This window comes from Oncorhynchus nerka, linkage group LG23 (genome assembly GCF_034236695.1).
Source record: "Oncorhynchus nerka isolate Pitt River linkage group LG23, Oner_Uvic_2.0, whole genome shotgun sequence".
Taxonomy (NCBI): domain Eukaryota; kingdom Metazoa; phylum Chordata; class Actinopteri; order Salmoniformes; family Salmonidae; genus Oncorhynchus; species Oncorhynchus nerka.
Genome location: NC_088418.1, coordinates 13451092 through 13471925, shown reverse-complemented (window position 1 = coordinate 13471925; position 20834 = coordinate 13451092). Strand labels below are relative to the sequence as shown.

Sequence of the window (20834 nt, the reverse complement as noted above, 5' to 3'; positions counted from 1 at the left end):
TAAGCAACTGGTGCAAACTACTGTGCACATACGGAAAGACGTCATGAACTTATATAGCCAGCCCATTCACAACAAGAGCCTACGTCAGAAGCAGAACTATTCGTTGCGGACAGATGTATAATAGATTTAATGTACTCACTTTCTACGTATGCTTATCCTTGGATTTCCTTGCACTGATTTGACCTGTACTTACGGTGTCTTCTATGGGAGAGAGAGAGAGAGAGAGAGGCGATGAACGACAGCCCACATGTCATGATGCTTTTATAGTGACTTCCGGTTTTAGTGTGCATACGGAGTTTATTGTTTCACATGCCATCTAGATAACTGGGAGTCAATGGTAGTGTCTGCAGATTCTGCCATGGAAAAACAAGAATGCAATGCACATAGCTAAAACTTCCCACTATCAATGCTGTGTGACAAAAACACGTGTTAATGTTGCCAGCTAAAGCACTGTTTCAGATTCATCGCCAGCTAGCTAATGCGAGCTAAGCTAGCTAGCGTTGCCATTTGCAACGTCAAGGTTCGTTTTCTTATCGATGTCAAGAGACGCCTGCGATAACTGGCAATCTCGCGCTAATAAATTTACAGAGCGAATGACACCACTGTCAATGCGCCAAATATATATGTCATACTCACGTTCAGGTTGCAACGAGGTCTGTCTCTCGTCACACCGTTTAAACCTCAATTTGATATCGAAAAGCCCGTGTACAGTCCACTAGTGAAACGCCATGTTCGTGAAGGAGTGGCATTTCTTGTTGGAAGCGGTGAAGTACGGTTGTGATAGGTTGGGATTCTTGGAGGGCTTGCCATAGGTGGAATATTCTCTCGTTTGTTGATAAGGGTTTTGATTGACGTGTGTAGGAGGGGCGGCTGGTGGAAGTCCTATTTTTACGGACTATACAGGAATCGACCGTTTTAGTTTTACTTATCCTCAATTCAATTTCAATTCAAGGGGCTTTATTGGCATGGGAAACACATGTTAACAAGCAAGTGAAATAGATAATTAACACAAGTGAAATAAACAATAAAAATTAACAGTAAACATTACACTCACAGAAGTTCCAAAAGAATAAAGACATTAAAAATGTCATATTATGTCCATATACAGTGTTGTAACGATGTGCAAAAAGTTAAAGTACAAAATGGGAAATAAATAAACATGGGTTGTATTTACAATGGTGTTTGTTCTTCACTGGTTGCCCTTTTCTTGTGGCAACAGGTCACAAATCTTGTTGCTGTGATGGCACACTGGTATTTCACCCAGTAGATATGGGAGTATCAAAATTGGGGTTGTCTTCAAATTATTTGTGGACAGTGTGCACATAGCCTGTCTTCTAGAGAATGGGGGCCTTTCTCAATAGCAAGCCTATGCTCACTGTATCTGTACATAGTCAAAGCTTTCCTTAAGTTTGGGTCAGTCACGGTGGTCAGGTATTCTGCCACTGTGTACTCTCTGTTTAGGGCCAAATAGCATTCTAGTTTGCTCTGTTTTTTTGTTAATTCTTTCCAATGTGTCAAGTAATTATCTTTTTTTTTCTCGTGATTTGGTTGGATCTACTTGTGTTGCTGTTCTGGGGCTCTGTGGGGTCTGTTTGTGTTTGTGAACAGAGCCCCAGGACCAGAATGCTTAGGGGATTCTTCTCCAGGTTCATCTCTCTGTAGGTGATGGCTTGGGAATCGCTTCCTTTTAGGTGGTTGTAGAATTTAACAGCTGTTTTCTCTCTGTAATCTTTTTCAAAGGTGAGTAGGTTACTGCGTAGTTGGCTTTACCAAAGAGGAAGAGGCGGTCCATGAAAATAAGCCCACGAAGTAAGGATTCTTTTGTAGGGTGGTCCATCAGAGCGTGTCGAATTTGGTCAACATTGAATTGTTAATTTTCTACATGAGGCTATTTTTTTGTTGTTGATTGAATAGAAGTTTCTTCATGGTTAGGTTGTTACCAATGCACTGATATAAAATGGATGCACGTTGAAAAAACAACAACTTTATATCAGAGTTGTGTCTGTTGTCATGGAGATAGAAGCCTCATCATTTTAGCATGGACATTGCCAGTGAGGGCTTCCACCATTTTAAAGTGTTCAAATGGGTGGGGATTGCTACGAGTTGGGCGCAATCAACCAAAGAAGAAGAATACATTGTACTACTTTAAAACGTAGAGAACCTCAATGGTGCTTCCCATGCTGTCACAGACCGGCCACATCATGATGATGCAAAATGCATAATTTTGCATATTCCTGATATGGCTGGTGAAACTTTGCTTATTCACAATGATTCACAGTGGTAATGGCTGCCAAAAGTGCTTCCACCAATGGTTGGGCAACATTTTAATTTCCACCTAAATAGACATACCCAAATGTAATTATTTTTCATGACATGGCTATAAACAATAACTGGTATTGTGGCATTGTTTAAGAAAGGTCTGGAATTGACCTTTCTGGTAAAACATCATTATAAATGCTGAGATTTTCTCCTAAAACGTCCAATGAGCGTCGCAGATACCATTCAAATGTGTGCCGACTCATTACAACAGCAGCATAAAGCACAAAGTGATTTTGTCCGTCTGTGACCATGGAAAAGTCGTCTTCTTTCAATTCTGTAGCATTTTTTTTCCATGTTGAGAGCTCAAAATCCAGCTGAGACTATCACAGCGAGATGAAACCACAATGGCTGGACTGTCATCGTTTCATTTGTTATCTCTAAAGCTGGGCTCACTCGCTCAGAGGAAGAGATAATCGATTCTTTGTATGGATAGAAGACCTGGGATAACTATAGTTTTAACTAGGCTTTGTGGAAAGTACCTATTTTCTCTGGGAACGAATAGTTACTTTGGAGGTGACTACAAATATTTGAATACATATCCCAAAAAGTACTACTTTTTAAAAACTATTTCAATTCAGATCTCAGAAAGTAACTACTTTTTTAAAATGTTTGATTACAGATCTCAGGAAGGGACTTCTTTCCTGAAGCTATTGGATTGGCTGCTTTAAACTAATGTCAGGAATGTATCTTGAACTGCATGTTGAAGGTAGAAATGAAAGGGATAGAGCACACACCATCTCCTATACTATTTCAATCTATCTGACAGTCATATGTGATCTACACAATACATTTCTATCTGAACATTCCATTGTCCTATATGTCCATTGCCCCAGGTGTACATAATCAAGTCAAACTAATTATATTCTGAACAGATAAGTATAAATAAGTTGCAATTCTCAAATACTGTATGATTCTTTCAACATGCCCCTGAAAAGGTTGAAAGCGGCAATTCCTTTTACATTTACATTTACATTTAAGTCATTTAGCAGACGCTCTTATCCAGAGCGACTTACAAATTGGTGCGTTCACCTTTTACGATACCTGAAAAATACTGTAGAGTAATTCAAAGCCTTTTGCAACCGTTGCAAACAGCAAGTTGGATGCTTAGCAAAAACAACTTCAAACCTCTTTGTCCATCTGAGGGTAAGAGTCCTTGTTTCAACCACACACTACACCCTCTTAAAAGGGATAGTTTACTCAGAATACAAACTAACACGATTTTCAACCTACCTTGACTGTAGTTGATTCAAGAAGGCAGGTTTTTGATATTTTGCAACACTTAATAACCATATTTTGTGACTGCAAGCATTCGCAGTTTTATTTTACTAGGCAAGTCAGTTAAAAGAACAAATTCTTATTTTCAATGACAGCCTAGGAACAGTGGGTTAACTGCCTTGTTCAGGGGTAGAACGACAGATTTGTACCTTGTCAGCTCAGGGATTCAATCTTGCAAGCTTTCGGTTACAAGTTCAACACTCTAACCACTAGGCTACCTGCCGCCTCAGTAACACCTAACATTAAACTGTTCAAGAAACAGCAGAGGGAGCACCCTCCCATCCACATCGATGGGACACCATTGGAGAAGGTAGAACTTTTTTTTTTAAGTTCCTCGGCGTCCATATCACTGACAAACTGAAATGGTCCACCCACACAGACAGTGTGGTGAAGAAGGCGCAACCGCACCTCTTCAACCTCAGGAGGCTGAAGAAATTTGGCTTGTCACCTAAAACCCTCAAACTTTTATAGATGCACAATTAAGAGCATCCTGTCCGGCTGTATCACCACCTGATACGGCAACTGCACACCCACAACCGCAGGGCTCTCCAGAGGGTGGTGCGGTCTGCACAGCGCATCACAGGGGGAAAACTACCTGCCCTCCAGGATACCTACAGCACCCGATGTCACGGGAAGGCCAAAAAGATTATCAAGGACAACAACCACCTGAGCGAGCCACTGCCTGTTCACCCCGCTATCATCCAGAAGGTGAGGTCAGTACAGGTACAGCTTCTATCTCAGACTGATAAACAGTCATCGGAAGGGCTGCTGCCCACATACAGACCCAAATCATTGGCCACTTTAATAAATGGATCACTAGTTACTTTATAATGCAACTTTAATAATGTTTACATATCTTGCATTACTCATCTCATATGTATTTACTGGTCATTGCCGCTCTGACATTGCTCGTCCATATATTTATATATTCTTAATTCCTTTACTTAGATTTGTGTGTAATTAGGTATTTGTTGTGAAATTGTTAGATATTACTTGTTAGATATTACCTGTTAGATATTACCTGTTAGATACTACTTGTTAGATATTACCTGTTAGATACTACTTGTTAGATATTACTTGTTAGATATTACCTGTTAGATACTACTTGTTAGATATTACCTGTTAGATACTACTTGTTAGATATTACTTGTTAGATATTACTTGTTAGATATTACCTGTTAGATATTACCTGTTAGATATTACCTGTTAGATATTACCTGTTAGATATTACCTGTTAGATACTACCTGTTAGATATTACCTGTTAGATATTACCTGTTAGATATTACCTGTTAGATATTACCTGTTAGATACTACTTGTTAGATATTACCTGTTAGATATTACCTGTTAGATATTACCTGTTAGATACTACCTGTTAGATACTACCTGTTAGATACTACCTGTTAGATACTACCTGTTAGATATTACCTGTTAGATATTACCTGTTAGATATTACCTGTTAGATACTACCTGTTAGATACTACCTGTTAGATACTACCTGTTAGATACTACCTGTTAGATATTACCTGTTAGATATTACCTGTTAGATGTTAGATACTACCTGTTAGATATTACCTGTTAGATATTACCTGTTAGATATTACCTGTTAGATATTACCTGTTAGATATTACCTGTTAGATATTACCTGTTAGATACTACCTGTTAGATACTACCTGTTAGATACTACCTGTTAGATACTACCTGTTAGATATTACCTGTTAGATATTACCTGTTAGATACTACCTGTTAGATATTACCTGTTAGATATTACCTGTTAGATATTACCTGTTAGATATTACCTGTTAGATACTACCTGTTAGATACTACTTGTTAGATACTACCTGTTAGATATTACCTGTTAGATATTACTTGTTAGATATTACTTGTTAGATATTGCTGCACTGTCTGAACTAGAAGCACAAGCATTTTGCTACACTCACAATAACATCTGCTAACCATGTGTATGTGACCAATAACATCTGCTAAACATGTGTATGTGACCAATAACATCTGCTAAACATGTGTATGTGACCAATAACATCTGCTAAACATGTGTATGTGACCAATAACATCTGCTAACCATGTGTATGTGACCAATAACATCTGCTAACCATGTGTATGTGACCAATAACATCTGCTAAACATGTGTATGTGACCAATAACATCTGCTAAACATGTGTATGTGACCAATAACATTGACCAATAACATTTGCTAAACACGTGTATGTGACCAATAAGATTTGATTTGATTTGCCTGTGTAATAAAACTGTAATTACTTTTGGATCAACATTTTATTTGCATGTCGTTGCATACAGTCATACTCTGGTAATTGTATTTTAATTGCAAAGCAATGAGCTGAGTTTTTGTAACTACTGTACAAGAGGTATAGTGACTGTTCCTTATTCCACTTTTGTAAAGACTGCATTATTATGGAATTATAAATGAGTTTACAAAGTCCTAGGTAACAACAATGTTGCTATTGTAGTAATCACAAGGTTACTACAAAGGTTATTACTACAATGTATAAGAACTGGATGTCAAGTGGTACTGTATCACTTATCTCACTCATTATGACAATATAGTCATTTTCAAGCTACAAAAGTGCAAACAAAAAAAAGTATAATTCTGAGGTGATTCCCTAAACAGAGAGTACACAGTGGCAGAATACCTGACCACTGTGACTGACACAAACTTAAGGAAAGCTTTGGCTATGTACAGACTCAGTGAGCATAGCCTTGCTATTGAGAGAGGCCGCCAAAGGCAGACCTTGCTCTCAAGAGAAGACAGGCTATGTGCAGACAGTCCACAAACTGAGGTGGAAACTGACCTGCACTTCCTAACCTTCTGTCAAATGTATGACCATATTAGAGAGACATATTTCCCTCAGATTACACAGACCCCAAAATTATTTGAAAACATATCCAATTTTGATAAACTCCCATATTTACTGGGTGAAATACCACCGTGTGCCATCACAGCAGCAAGATTTGTGACCTGTTGCCACAAGAAAAGGGCAACCAGTGAAGAACAAACACCATTGTAAATACAACCCATATTTATGTTTTTTATTTTCCCTTTTGTACTTGAACTTGTATGAGTGTAATATTTTTATTGTTTATTTCACTTTTGTTTATCCATTTCACTTGCTTTGGCAATGTTTCCAATGCTAATAAATCCCCTTGAATGTAATTGAGCAGAGCGATTAGGCTTTTTGGCATTATAAGGCGCTGGACCCTACAGGGTTCAGAGCGCTTTGTACACCAACGTCAGTCAGAACCAGAACCGCTCATCTAAGAGGTTGTTTAACTCTGAGGTGTGACGACATCAAGACATCTTAGTCTTTTATTCATTTGGAAAATGTTCTGTAATTTTATTTCACTTTTACAATGTCAAGTAGATCTATGGGGGGGAGGGGGGGGTGGAATCAAACTGAAACTCTTAGATTTAATATTAAGGTAGCAAATTGTGAATACTGTGCAAGGTGTGTGAACTTTGGATATCTTAAAGAGACACAGCTTCTCTGCCACAAACCAGACCTGTTGTGGCAGTAAATAATGAGCCCACTAATAATGAGCCCGTCAATAAAACAAACAAAACAAAACTTTTACTTTTTTGTGTGTGAGGATTTCTGGATCCTGTGTGGCTCAGTTGATAGGGTATGGTGTTTGCAACACCAGGGTTATGGATTCTAATCCCACTGGGAAAAAGCACAAAAATGTAAGAGATTACTAATTACTCAAATGTAATGATAGAGTGTACTGCCCTGTTGAGGAGAGCGTTTCATTGTACTGTTTACACTGTACCCTGTGCATGTGACCAATAAACTGTAGAGGAGAGCATTTCATTGTTTCCTGTGCATGTGACTAATGACCTTTGGTTTATTGTGAGACCATTTGACTTGTGCCTGTTGTAATCTGTTTATAATTGTATAATTAGCCTAGCAGTAGTAATTATCATGTTATGGGTTAGATGGGATGATCTATGTGCATTGTGTTTGTGCTGAGATAAAGGGGGCCTGTCTCTGAGTGTAAGAATGATTCCATAACATAACATAAGACCGCTCGAGCGCCTGTTGATTTTGTCCACCCAAACTAGACCCGATCAGGACACACAGGTTGAAATATCAAAACGAACTCTGAACCAACTACATTAATTTGGGGACAGGTCAAAAAGCATTAAACATGTATAGCAATTTAACTAGCTAGCTTGCTGTTGCTAGATATTTTGTCCTGGGATATAAACATTAGGTTGTTTTGTCACCTGAAATGCACAAGGTCCTCTACTCCGACTATTAAACCACAGATAAAAGGGGAAACCAAGTTAGTTTCTAGTAATCTCCCCTCCTTAGGGTCTTCTTCTTCTTCTTTGGACTTCATATGGCGGTTGGCAACCAACTTCAAGGTGCATTACCACCTCTAACTGGACTGGACTGTGGACCTCAGTTCATCTTTCAACCACCCACATGGGTATACGCTGCTAAAAGCCAATGAGGATATGGGAGAGGCGGGACTTGCAGCGCATCAAGCATCACAAACAGAACCAAGTTCTATTTTTAGCGCGCAGTGTGGGTGCAATGATTGACTAACTTGTATGTGTAAATGTATTTTGCAATGGTCGCGCTCGCGCTGTGTGGTCAGCATGTGAGGGTTGAATAGGAGCCATGTGTCTGGGGTTTGCTCTGATAGACCATAATCACTGTTTTATAACTTTACAGTTTTTTTATACTCTTAGAATGAATATGCAGTTTATTTTTTAAATACATTCTTAGAGATTGAAAGTAGTGTTAGGTTTAAGGTCTTTGTGTTTGAGAAGTGTAATTATCTAGTGGACAGCAGTAGACTGTAGGAATGTGTACTACCAATAACTCAAAGCCTGACTGACTGATTTTTTATTGATTTTATGTACCCTTTATTTAATTAGACAAGTCAGTTAAGAACAAATTCTTATTAATAATGACAGCCTACCCCGGACAGACCCTAACAACGCTGGGCCAATTGTGCACCGCCCTATCGGACTCCCAATCAAGGCCGGTTGTGATACAGCCTGGATTCAAACCAGGGTGCCTGTAGTGACGCTTCTAGCATTGAGATGCAGTGCCTTAGACCGCTGCGCCACTCGGAAGCGCAGCGATAAGAAGACCTGGGAAAGGCCCGGAGGAGAGCGAAGGCTCTGGACTCCGGGACACGATAACACCAAGAGGAACGGTTGTTCATGGTTGTTCATCCTAGACATACAGTAGGGGGGTCTAGTCAGAAGTGGGGTTTAGTCAGAAAGGTATACATCTATGTGCTTGTGTGACCTGTAGATTGTCTTTTGCAGCTGCAACACTCAGTTTGGTGAATAAATCTAGCTTGATTTTTCTCTGGAACACAGGAGGTTGGTGGCACCTTCATTTGGGAGGACGGGCTCATTGTAATGGCTAGAGCAGAATAAGTAGAATAGTATCAAATACATCAAACACATTTTTTAAAATATTTATTTTACCTTTATTTAACTAGGCAAGTCAGTTAAGAATTTCAATGACGGCCTAGGAACAGTGGGTTAACTGCCTGTTCAGGGGCAGAACGACAGATTTGTACCTTGTCAGCTCGAGGGTTTGAACTTGCAACCTTCCGGTTACTAACCACTAACCACTAGGCTACCCTGCCGCCCCGGTTTGATGCCATTACTCCATTCCAGCCATTCTTATGAGTCGTCCTCCCCTCAGCAGCCTCCACTGGTCTGGATTATTGTACCAGAAATTAGAACCTACCAGTAGCCTACAAAGATTCCAGGATTGCCAGGCCTACTGTAGGCTTCTGGGCTAGAAGTTGTTTCCATACTGTAGTTATGTAAGAATGGGACAGGTCAGTTTGTGGTTTTATAGGCCTATCAAACTAAACACAGCTGGAAAACAGTATCTCTTTCTAACATAGCTTTCTATTAGCAATACATGTTCACATAGAATTTAAACAACAATACCTTATTCATCAAGCTTTTTCATAGCTATACACAAAGTAAACAAGAACATCAATCCCCAAAATATTTTTAAGGCCAGGCACAACAGGCTGAAATTAAATGTTTGCTTCTACTTATACATTTTGAGATTTGTTGGTATTTTATAATATGAGTAATTTCTAAAAAAGAAGCATAACATTTTTTAAAACTTGATTAAAAAAAAACATTTTCTTTAGTTTATCATACTATAGTGCCACTTTAAAATTGACATATATGAATAATTTCAAAACTCACTACATTAAATTACCAATAATTTAAAAGACCATTGCATAGATAGTGTTACAAACTGGACTATATTCAGTAACCTACTTTGAAGAGATGGTGATTGGGTATAAAAAGTCATTTGGCCTCCAAATTCAGTGTTCTTAAAACTGACACTTCCTGAAAATACCTCTTCCCACATCTAGGTTTTCTCAGCTTCCGAAGCATCTGCATTTACAACATATTCTGTGGTTATCCTTAAATATATTCTCCAGACTTCCCCTGAAGGAATTGTTGAATCACTACATGACCAAAAGTATGTGGACTTGTCGAACATCTCATTTCAAAATCATGGGCATTAATATGGAGTTGCTCCCCCCTTCGCTGCTTTAACAGCCTCCACTCTTCTGTGAAGTATTTCCACTAGATGTTGGAACATTGCTGAGAGGACTTGCTTCCATTCAGCCACAAAAGCATTAGTGAGGTCGGGCACTGACCTTGTGCGATTAGGCCTGGCTCGCAGTCGGCATTCCAAATGATCTTTCACACCGATCTCAACAAACCACTTCTGTATGGACCTCGCTTTGTGCATGGGGGAATTGTCATGCTGAAACAGGAAAGGGCCTTCCCCAAACTGTTGTCACAAAGTTGGAGGCACAGAATCGTCTAGAATGTCATTGTATGCTGTAGCGTTTTCCTGAAAAGATTTTCCTTCACTGGAACTAAGGGACGTAGCCCGAACCATGATAAACAGCCCCAGACCATTATTCCTCCATCAAACTTTACAGTTGGCACTATGCATTCAGGCAGGTAGCGTTCTCCTGGAATCCGCCAAACCCAGATTCGTCCGGCGGACTGCCAGATGGTGGAGCGTGATTCATCACTCCAGAGAACTAGTTTCCACTGCTCCAGAGTCCAATGGCGCTGAGCTTTACCTCACTCCAGCCGACGCTTGGCATTGCGCATGGTGATCTTAGGCTTGTGTGCAGCTGCTCGGCCATGGAAACCCATTTCATGAAGCTTGTGGCGAACAGTACTTGTGCTGACGTTGCTTCAAGAGCCAGTTTGGAACTGTAGTGAGTGTTGCAAATGAGGACAGGCAATTCTGAATCACTACATTTTTCCGCACTTGGCAGTCCCATTCTGTGGGCTTGTGTGGCCTACCACTTCGCGGATGAGACAATTTTGCTCCTAGATGTTTCCACTTCACAATAAAAGCACTTACAGTTCACCATGGCAGCTCTAGCAGTGCAGACATTTTACGAACTGACTTGTTGGAAAGGTGGCATCCTATGACCGTGCCACATTGAAAGTCACTGAGCCATTCTACTGACAATGTTAGGCTATGGAGATTGCATGGCGGTGTGCTCGATTTTATACACCTATCAGCAACGGGTGTGGCTGAAATAGCCGAATACCCTCATTTGAAGGGGTGTCCACAAACTTTTGTACATATATTGTATGTTGTACATTTTTTATTCTAGATAACATTTTCATTGGAAAAATGCGCCAAAAATGCATTTTTATGTGCGTGTCTAGTATTTCACAGATAGAAAGATAACAAGTATTTATCCACAATCTGCTCTGGACAAGTCCGGTCATGGAGTGTCTTAACAAAATTAAACCAAAATATTTAGACTGACTTTATCCGGTGTCCAGAAAATTAGATTTGCATGATATGAAAATATGTGGCCATTTAATTAGATATTGCGTCATTTGCATATTTAAACCAAATATTTCAGAAGAATTGTAATACAAAAAAATATTATATAATTGTGTCTGCATTCAACTGGTAAAAGTGAATTGCTATATTGATTAAGGGGGAAAAAATAACCCTGTGAGGGTGTGGTGCCTGGCCTTAAATTACACAAACATTTATTGCAAATAATCTTCACATTGATACATTGGTTATATAAACACGTACAAAGGAATTAAAAATGTGGACATTCATTGGTACTCATAGTACAACTAAATGTTGTAGATAAAAATATGAAGGCATTGATCTGTTTTGATAATCATCAGTGCAGGCCCGTTAATCAATAGGCTGATCCTAAGACATCTAGGCTGAGGGTATCAGCAGGCTCCCTCTCTAAGAGTGTGTGTGTGTGTGTGTGTGTGTGTGTGTGTGTGTGTGTGTGTGTGTGTGTGTGTGTGTGTGTGTGTGTGTGTGTGCGGGTGTGCGCGTATCTACTAGTTGCGGCTAGAGACAGAACTATCGATGGGTGGTTGTACCAGCTTCTCCATAATGACAGCAATGATGTGGCACAACTCCTTGGCCTGTAGGGCAGAGAACACACACACACACACACACACACACACACACACACACACACACACACACACACACACACACTATTGAGTAGCGTTCAGGTTGCATCTCTAACGTGCGTTGTCCCTTCTACTGTCTAACCTCACAGCTTACACAACTAACCCATACACCAGTGGTCACCAACCTGTTGTCCTGGAAAGCTCCAACTAAATTCTGCACTCCATGTATCTCTACACGGGACTGGGGGTTGGTGACCACCGCACTGTCATAGCCTACTGTGTACTGAGTTGTACTTCACCTGCTTGAGGTGGACGGTGATGGTTTTTGGGCGTCCTGGGTTGCCGTATTTGATCTCCACTCCTGGCACCTTCTTGTCCTGCTTGGATTTGACCAAGCTCAGTGACTGCACTTCCACCAACGGGATCACAAACGCCCGCTCCTGAATAACACAGGAAAATTATTAGAGAGCATTTGTAGATGCGAACTAGAAATGATTAAAACATTAATAATAGCAGACATCTTTCAAAGCCACAGATCCATAAAATCCATCGTGATCAATCAGTTCACTCATAATTCCCGAAACACTATGCCTACATTTATTTTTTAATTTTACCTTTATTTAACTAGGCAAGTCAGTTAAGAACAAATTCTTATTTACAATGATGGCCTAGGAACAGTGGGTTAACTGCCTGTTCAGGGGCAGAACGACAGATTTGTACCTTGTCAGCTTGAGGGTTTGAACTTGCGACCTTCCGGTTACTAGTCCAACACACTAGCCACTAGGCTACCCTGCCGCACATTATGTACGTGTGGGGTGTCCCTCCACACACAACAGTGTTTCTGGGATGTAAATTCATTACCTGTGTTTTGGGATGGCAGAACAACACTTCCTCTTGGTTGACAGCCACCAGGCAGGGCGAGGGGCAGCTGCGATGGCTGACCTTCTGAGCCAGGAAGATATTAGAGCCGAACAGAGGTAGGGAGCTCAGGCACTCTGGGGATAGAGGCAGCAAATCAATCAATATAATTGTACTCATACAGCATTATACTGTAGATATAGTGAATCTAAATATATTTGCAAATACATTTATCACAAAGTGCTTTACACAACCAAGGCCAAAATAAAAGTATTAAACATGTGTGTGTGTGCTGTGTGTGTGTGTGTTGGTGCCTCACCGAGTAAGCGTGCTTTGGCGTCGTGGGGGCTGAGGGACAGCATGGTGGTTCTCTCTCTGAGGGAAATAGAGTGGATCTGCTCCAGGTTGGTGCTGCCCCCTTCCTGTCGGGGGAGGTACTCCTTCAGTTCAGGCCTGACAGGGACAGAAGAGAGAGAACTATCACTTATGTCTGGTTTGAAAACAACTGTATGGCTCACAGTGAGGGCTGCTGAGTGTAGGGGCTAAGACAGTGTTACTCATTGCGAGGCTCGCGGTGATTTTCTGATTTTCCCTGGATGGCAGATAGATGGCTGTAAAACGCAGCTGTTGAACAGAAAGGCCGAAATAGAACGTTTGCCGAAATAGAACACAACTGCTCAGCTACAGCAACTGACACATATCGGTTTGCTACTAGCTAATTTTGCAGTCTGTTCGACATGGATTGATTTATTGTAAAAAAATAAAAGTAAATCTATTGACAATGAAAATGAGGGGGAAGAGCTGGAGAACAATGTGACCGCTATGAACGAATAACCACCGGAGAACCAGGAAAATCAGGAAGATGGCGGTGGGGAAATGCAGCTAGCTAATGTAGCTAACGTAGCTAACGTGGCTCTGGTGGCTAAGAGAAGGATACGAGTCAAGAAGAACACCAAAAGTTCCAAGAGAAGTGGACAGAAGTCTTTTTTTGTACTGCATGATGGGACTAGCTCACTTTGTCTTATTTGCCAGAAGACAGTCAATTGTTTTCAACTAGAATATTTAGAGCGACATTTCCAGTCACACATTGCCCACTTTGACACAACATATCCGCCACAAAGCAACCTCAGAAACATCAAAATAACACAACTCAAAGGACAGCTCAAAGGACAACAACAAATGATGGACAGATCTAACACTGTTGCAGAGAAGACGACAGAGGCAACATGAGATTGCTTGGATACTCGCGAGAAACAAGAAGGCCTTCACAGACACGGAGATTGTCAAAGAATGTTTTTTGGCTTTAGCTAAAATATTGTATGCTGATATTCTGAAAGCCTTTGTTACATTTTTTGCTGATAATAATATTGACTGGTCAAATCTGGCATCTGTGTGCACTGACGGTGCCCCAAACATGCGAGGGAAGGAGAAGGGACTCACAGGCCTGATGAGAAAGAGAGAGGATATTCCCGAATGTGTTACATTTCATTGTATCATTCCTCAGGAAGCACTTGTGGTTAAACTCAAAGACGGTGACTGAATTTGATCCAGGAAGTCGCACGTGATGGACATGATAATTGCGAGGGCACTGAATCACCGGCAGTTCTGCAAGTTGCTGGAGGAATACCAGACAGAATACAGCAGCTCTCTCTCCTCCCTCAAATCCATGAATTTGTTGCGAGCAAGGGGAGAGAGGAGCCAGAGCTGGATGATCCACAGTGGATATAAAAGCTGTTTTAACAGACATCACCTACCACCTGAACACGGTGAATCTCCAGCTCCAAGGGAAAGCTACAACTCTGGGCAAAATGCTGCATGTGGTCACAGCATTTCAAAATAAAATCACCACACTGTTCATACCTGACAGACAGTTTGTTCATTTCCCCAAACTCAGAGCCACATCCAACCCAGACATACGGCAACATGTTCACTTTGATGCATTTGTGCGTGTGTTGAAAGAGTTGGAGTTGGAGTTTAGGATATCCTGGAGTACAAGGAGTTTTTCAACTTCATCGAGAACCCCTTTCATGTGCCAGTGTCATCTTTGACCCCAGTCATCACAGCCCTCTGTCCTGACCGTGCTGGAATAGAGAGTGAGATAGTGTCATCTCTGACCCCAGTCATCACAGCCCTCTGTTCTGACCGTGCTGGAATAGAGAGTGAGATAGTGTCATCTCTGACCCCAGTCATCACAGCCCTCTGTTCTGACCGTGCTGGAATAGAGAGTGAGATAGTGTCATCTCTGACCCCAGTCATCACAGCCCTCTGTTCTGACCGTGCTGGAATAGAGAGTGAGATAGTGTCATCTCTGACCCCAGTCATCACAACTCTCTGTCCTGACCGTGCTGGAATAGAGAGTGAGATAGTGTCATCTCTGACCCCAGTCTTCACAGCCCTCTGTCCTGACCGTGCTGGAATAGAGAGTGAGATAGTGTCATCTCTGACCCCAGTCATCCCAGCCCTCTGTCCTGACCGTGCTGGAATAGAGAGTGAGATAGTGTCATCTCTGACCCCAGTCATCACAGCCCTCTGTCCTGACCGTGCTGGAATAGAGAGTGAGATAGTGTCATCTCTGACCCCAGTCATCACAACTCTCTGTCCTGACCGTGCTGGAATAGAGAGTGAGATAGTGTCATCTCTGACCCCAGTCATCCCAGCCCTCTGTTCTGACCGTGCTGAAATAGAGAGTGAGATAGTGTCATCTCTGACCCCAGTCATCCCAGCCCTCTGTTCTGACCGTGCTGGAATAGAGAGTGAGATAGTGTCATCTCTGACCCCAGTCATCCCAGCCCTCTGTTCTGACCGTGCTGGAATAGAGAGTGAGATAGTGTCATCTCTGACCCCAGTCATCCCAGCCCTCTGTTCTGACCGTGCTGGAATAGAGAGTGAGATAGTGTCATCTCTGACCCCAGTCATCACAACTCTCTGTCCTGACCGTGCTGGAATAGAGAGTGAGATAGTGTCATCTCTGACCCCAGTCATCACAGCCCTCTGTCCTGACCGTGCTGGAATAGAGAGTGAGATAGTGTCATCTCTGACCCCAGTCATCCCAGCCCTCTGTTCTGACCGTGCTGAAATAGAGAGTGAGATAGTGTCATCTCTGACCCCAGTCATCCCAGCCCTCTGTCCTGACTAGAGAGTGAGATAGTGTCATCTCTGACCCCAGTCATCACAGTCCTCTGTCCTGACCGTGCTGAAATAGAGAGTGAGATAGTGTCATCTCTGACCCCAGTCATCATAGCCCTCTGTTCTGACCGTGCTGGAATAGAGAGTGAGATAGTGTCATCTCTGACCCCAGTCATCCCAGCCCTCTGTCCTGACCGTGCTGGAATAGAGAGATAGTGGAGCTGCAGGTGTTACCCATTTCTGGAGCCTTGTCAGACACAGAGTATCCACTTCTGAAGCAGTGTGTGTAAAAGGTGACATCCATTTTTTTTGTCAGGACTTATTCATGTGAAGCAACATTTTCAACAATGAATATTGTGAAACAAAAACAGAGAAACAGGATGACCAATGCACACCTGAATTGCCTCACAAGGATAGCAACAACAGACTATACATTTATGAATGAATTCAGTCAAGGAGCAGCTGGGACATTTTCTCTCATCCAACGACTGAGGTAACCCTTAATATGGGTCTTATAGATGTGATGTAGACTATGTGATGTGTGTATGTATTTATTTGTGATGTGCTGTACATCAAATCAATTACAGGTGCTCTATTGCTCTCAATTTGCTCTCAAATTGGATAATTGGATAATATTGGAAGAAAAAGTATAATAACTTAAAGATCTGTGCGGCTCTCTGAATGATTGTCTCAACCCAAAGTGGCCCCCATACAAAAAATAGTGAGTAGCACTGAGCTATAGGCTAAAGGTTAAGACTAGTACTCACACAGAGGGCTCTTGAGTAAGACCCTGTGCCAGATGCTGCAGGACAGCCAGCTCTGCCATCTGCTGGACAACATTGGCACCACCGCTTGGCAGTAGCAGTTTGCCATCCAGGTAATCACCCAGGACCTGCAGGTAACAGACAGGGACAGAAGGAGTTCATTGAACTACAGGGACAGAAGGGTTGTTCACAGGGCCTGACATAACTGGAGGTGTTTTCTATGGTAATAACAGAACTCGGGGTCGTTACTACGGTACCTGTTGGAAGTGGAACTCCAGGTACAGGTCATTGTCGAAGTGAAGGGGGTGTGTCCACATGACGCGGTGGAAGGACAGGAAAATGGAGCCGTCATCCAAAAGGAAGTCAAACAGGTACTCATCAGGGTGGATTGGCCGCGTCATCCCCTCTGACGGAGGAGGGGAAGAAGAGAGGCAGGAAGGAGGTTGTGATAAGGCAGGATGAAGAGAGAAGAAGAGAGGCAGGAAGGAGGTTGTGATAAGGCAGGATGAAGAGAGAAGAAGAGAGGCAGGAAGGAGGTTGTGATAAGGCAGGATGAAGAGAGAAGAAGAGAGGCAGGAAGAAGGTTGTGATAAGGCAGGATGAAGAGAGAAGAAGAGAGGCAGGAAGGAGGTTGTGATAAGGCAGGATGAAGAGAGAAGAAGAGAGGCAGGAAGGAGGTTGTGATAAGGCAGGATGAAGAGAGAAGAAGAGAGGCAGGAAGGAGGTTGTGATAAGGCAGGATGAAGAGAGAAGAAGAGAGGCAGGAAGGAGGTTGTGATAAGGCAGGATGAAGAGAGAAGAAGAGAGGCAGGAAGGAGGTTGTGATAAGGCAGAATGAAGAGAGAAGAAGAGAGGCAGGAAGAAGGTTGTGATAAGGCAGGATGAAGAGAGAAGAAGAGAGGCAGGAAGGAGGTTGTGATAAGGCAGGATGAAGAGAGAAGAAGAGAGGCAGGAAGGAGGTTGTGATAAGGCAGGATGAAGAGAGAAGAAGAGAGATCTCTCTGCTGCACCACAAAATCTCTCACATTCATTACCTATAATACATCTCTACACAGTCATTATCTATAATACATCTCTACACAGTCATTGCCTATAAAACATCCCTACACAGTCATTACCTATAAAACATCCCTACACAGTCATTACCTATAATACATCTCTGCATTTAGCAAAATAATACCATTTGACTGCTGTTAATCTGACTAATGTTGGAGGATTTATTATGTTTTAATGTTACTACTGAATCACTATGATAAATATAATCGTTTTTATTGTTTTATTTTATTTTTAACAAAGCTGAGATTTACTTTGCAGTCCAAAGTGTAGGAATACAGGTTAAATCAGTTATTGACAGAGTCATGGAGGCGTAACAGGAAGATCGGAATGCTGTGAACCAAGAGGTTGTGAGTTCAAATCCCAGGTGAGGACATGTTGAATAATAATTACTGTATAAATAAACACACAATGTAATTCGTGACATCCTAATGACTCATCTCTGTATGGGGGGGGGCATCATGTGACAATTAGAATCAGAATGAATTAGAATGTGATAGGTTATGTGATCACATTGGAAAATGGAAGCCTTTTGTGGTCACAAAATGGATGTCTCAACAATATTTAGTCAGTTGCAGGTGAACAGTTTGGGGGAGTAATTTGGGTTATATTGTCACGCCCTGACCTTAGAGAGCCTTTTATTCTCTAATTTGGTTAGGTCGAGGTGTGACTAGGGTGGGTACTCTAGTTTTTGTATTTCTGTCACGTTCTGACCTTTATTTCCTTTGTTTTGTCTGTATTTAGTATGGTCAGGGCGTGAGTTGGGGTGGGCAGTCTATGTTTGTTTTTCTACGATTTGGGTATTTCTATGTTTCGGCCTAGTATGGTTCTCAATCAGAGGCAGGTGTCATTAGTTGTCTCTGATTGAGAAGTCAACTTCCGGCGCCGACAGAGATGGCCGCCTCGCTTCGCGTTCCTAGGAAACTATGCAGTTTTTTGTTTTTTTACGTGTTATTTCTTACATTAGTACCCCAGGTCATCTTAGGGTTCATTACATACAGTCGAGAAGAACTACTGAATATAAGATCAGCGTCAACTCACCATCAGTACGACCAAGAATATGTTTTCCGCGACGCAGATCCAGTGTTCTGCCTTACAAACAGGACAACGGAATGGATCGCATGCAGCGACCCAAGAAAACGACTCCGAAAAAGAGGGAAACGAGGCGGGCTTCTGGTCACACTCCGAAAAAGGGCACATCGCGCACCACTCCCCAGCATTCTTCTTTCCAATGTCCAGTCTCTTGACAACAAGGTTGACGAAATCCGAGCAAGGGTAGCATTCCAGAGGGACATCAGAGACTGCAACGTTCTCTGCTTCACGGAAACATGGCTCACTGGAGAGACGCTATCCGATGCGGTGCAGCCAACGGGTTTCTCCACGCATCGCGCCGACAGAAACAAACATCTTTCTGGTAAGAAGAGGGGCGGGGGCGTATGCCTTATGGCTAACGAGACATGGTGTGATGAAGGAAACATACAGGAACTCAAATCCTTCTGTTCACCTGATTTAGAATTCCTCACAATCAAATGTAGACCGCATTATCTTCCAAGAGAATTCTCTTCGATTATAATCACAGCCGTATATATCCCCCCCCAAGCAGACACATCGATGGCTCTGAACGAACTTTATTTAACTCTTTGCAAACTGGAAACCATTTATCCGGAGGCTGCATTCATTGTAGCTGGGGATTTTAACAAAGCTAATCTGAAAACAAGACTCCCTAAATTTTATCAGCATATCGATTGCGCAACCAGGGGTGGTAAAACCTTGGATCATTGTTACTCTAACTTCCGAGATGCATATAAGGCCCTGCACCGCCCCCCTTTTGGAAAAGCTGACCACGACTCCATTTTGCTGATCCCTGCCTACAGGCAGAAACTAAAACAAGAGGCTCCCACGCTGAGGTCTGTCCAACGCTGGTCAGACCAAGCTGACTCCACACTCCAAGACTGCTTCCATCACGTGGACTGGGACATGTTTCGTATTGCGTCAGATAAAAATATTGACGAATACGCTGATTCGGTGTGCGAGTTCATTAGAAATTGCGTCGAAGATGTCGTTCCCATAGCAACGATAAAAACATTCCCTAACCAGAAACCGTGGATTGATGGCAGCATTCGCGTGAAACTGAAAGCGCGAACCACTGCTTTTAATCAGGGCAAGGTGACCAGAAACATGACAGAATATAAACAATGCAGCTATTCCCTCCGCAAGGCTATTAAACAAGCTAAGCGTCAGTACAGAGACAAAGTGGAATCTCAATTCAATGGCTCAGACACAAGAGGCATGTGGCAGGGTCTACAGTCAATCACGGACTACAAGAAGAAACCCAGCCCAGTCACGGACCAGGATGTCTTGCTCCCAGGCAGACTAAATAACTTTTTTGCCCGCTTTGAGGACAATACAGTGCCACTGACACTGCCTGCAACGAAAACATGTGGTCTCTCCTTCACTGCAGCCGAGGTGAGTAAGACATTTAAACGTGTTAACCCTCGCAAGGCTGCAGGCCCAGACGGCATCCCCAGCCGCGCCTCAGAGCATGCGCAGACCAGCTGGCCGGTGTGTTTACGGACATATTCAATCAATCCCTATACCAGTCTGCTGTTCCCACATGCTTCAAGAGGGCCACCATTGTTCCTGTTCCCAAGAAAGCTAAGGTAACTGAGCTAAACGACTACCGCCCGTAGCACTCACTTCCGTCATCATGAAGTGCTTTGAGAGACTAGTCAAGGACCATATCACCTCCACCCTACCTGACACCCTAGACCCACTCCAATTTGCTTACCGCCCAAATAGGTCCACAGACGATGCAATCTCAACCACACTGCACACTGCCCTAACCCACCTGGACAAGAGGAATACCTATGTGAGAATGCTGTTCATCGACTACAGCTCGGCATTCAACACCATAGTACCCTCCAAGCTCGTCATCAAGCTCGAGACCCTGGGTCTCGACCCCGCCCTGTGCAA

General features: G+C 42.4%; 2 protein-coding genes across 3 annotated transcripts in view; both read right to left on the bottom strand.

Annotated features, from left to right (window-relative positions):
- The window catches only part of LOC115106317 (transmembrane protein 94), a 36071-nt gene extending 35300 nt beyond the window's left edge, over positions 1–771 (bottom strand). For both annotated transcript variants that reach the window (XM_029628915.2, XM_029628916.2), the window contains exons 1-2: positions 637–771; positions 140–201 (exon numbers count right to left, since the gene is read on the bottom strand). The gene's annotated coding sequence lies outside the window, so the exon portion shown is untranslated. The remainder of the gene's footprint in view (positions 1–139; positions 202–636) is intronic.
- An 8665-nt stretch (positions 772–9436) lies between these two features.
- The window catches only part of myo15b (myosin XVB), a 38217-nt gene continuing 26819 nt past the window's right edge, over positions 9437–20834 (bottom strand). Inside the window, 6 exon segments of the mRNA XM_065007867.1 lie at positions 9437–12069; positions 12360–12500; positions 12922–13055; positions 13238–13371; positions 16812–16936; positions 17066–17214. Coding sequence (XP_064863939.1) covers positions 11983–12069; positions 12360–12500; positions 12922–13055; positions 13238–13371; positions 16812–16936; positions 17066–17214 — 770 coding nt within the window. The 3' untranslated portion in view covers positions 9437–11982.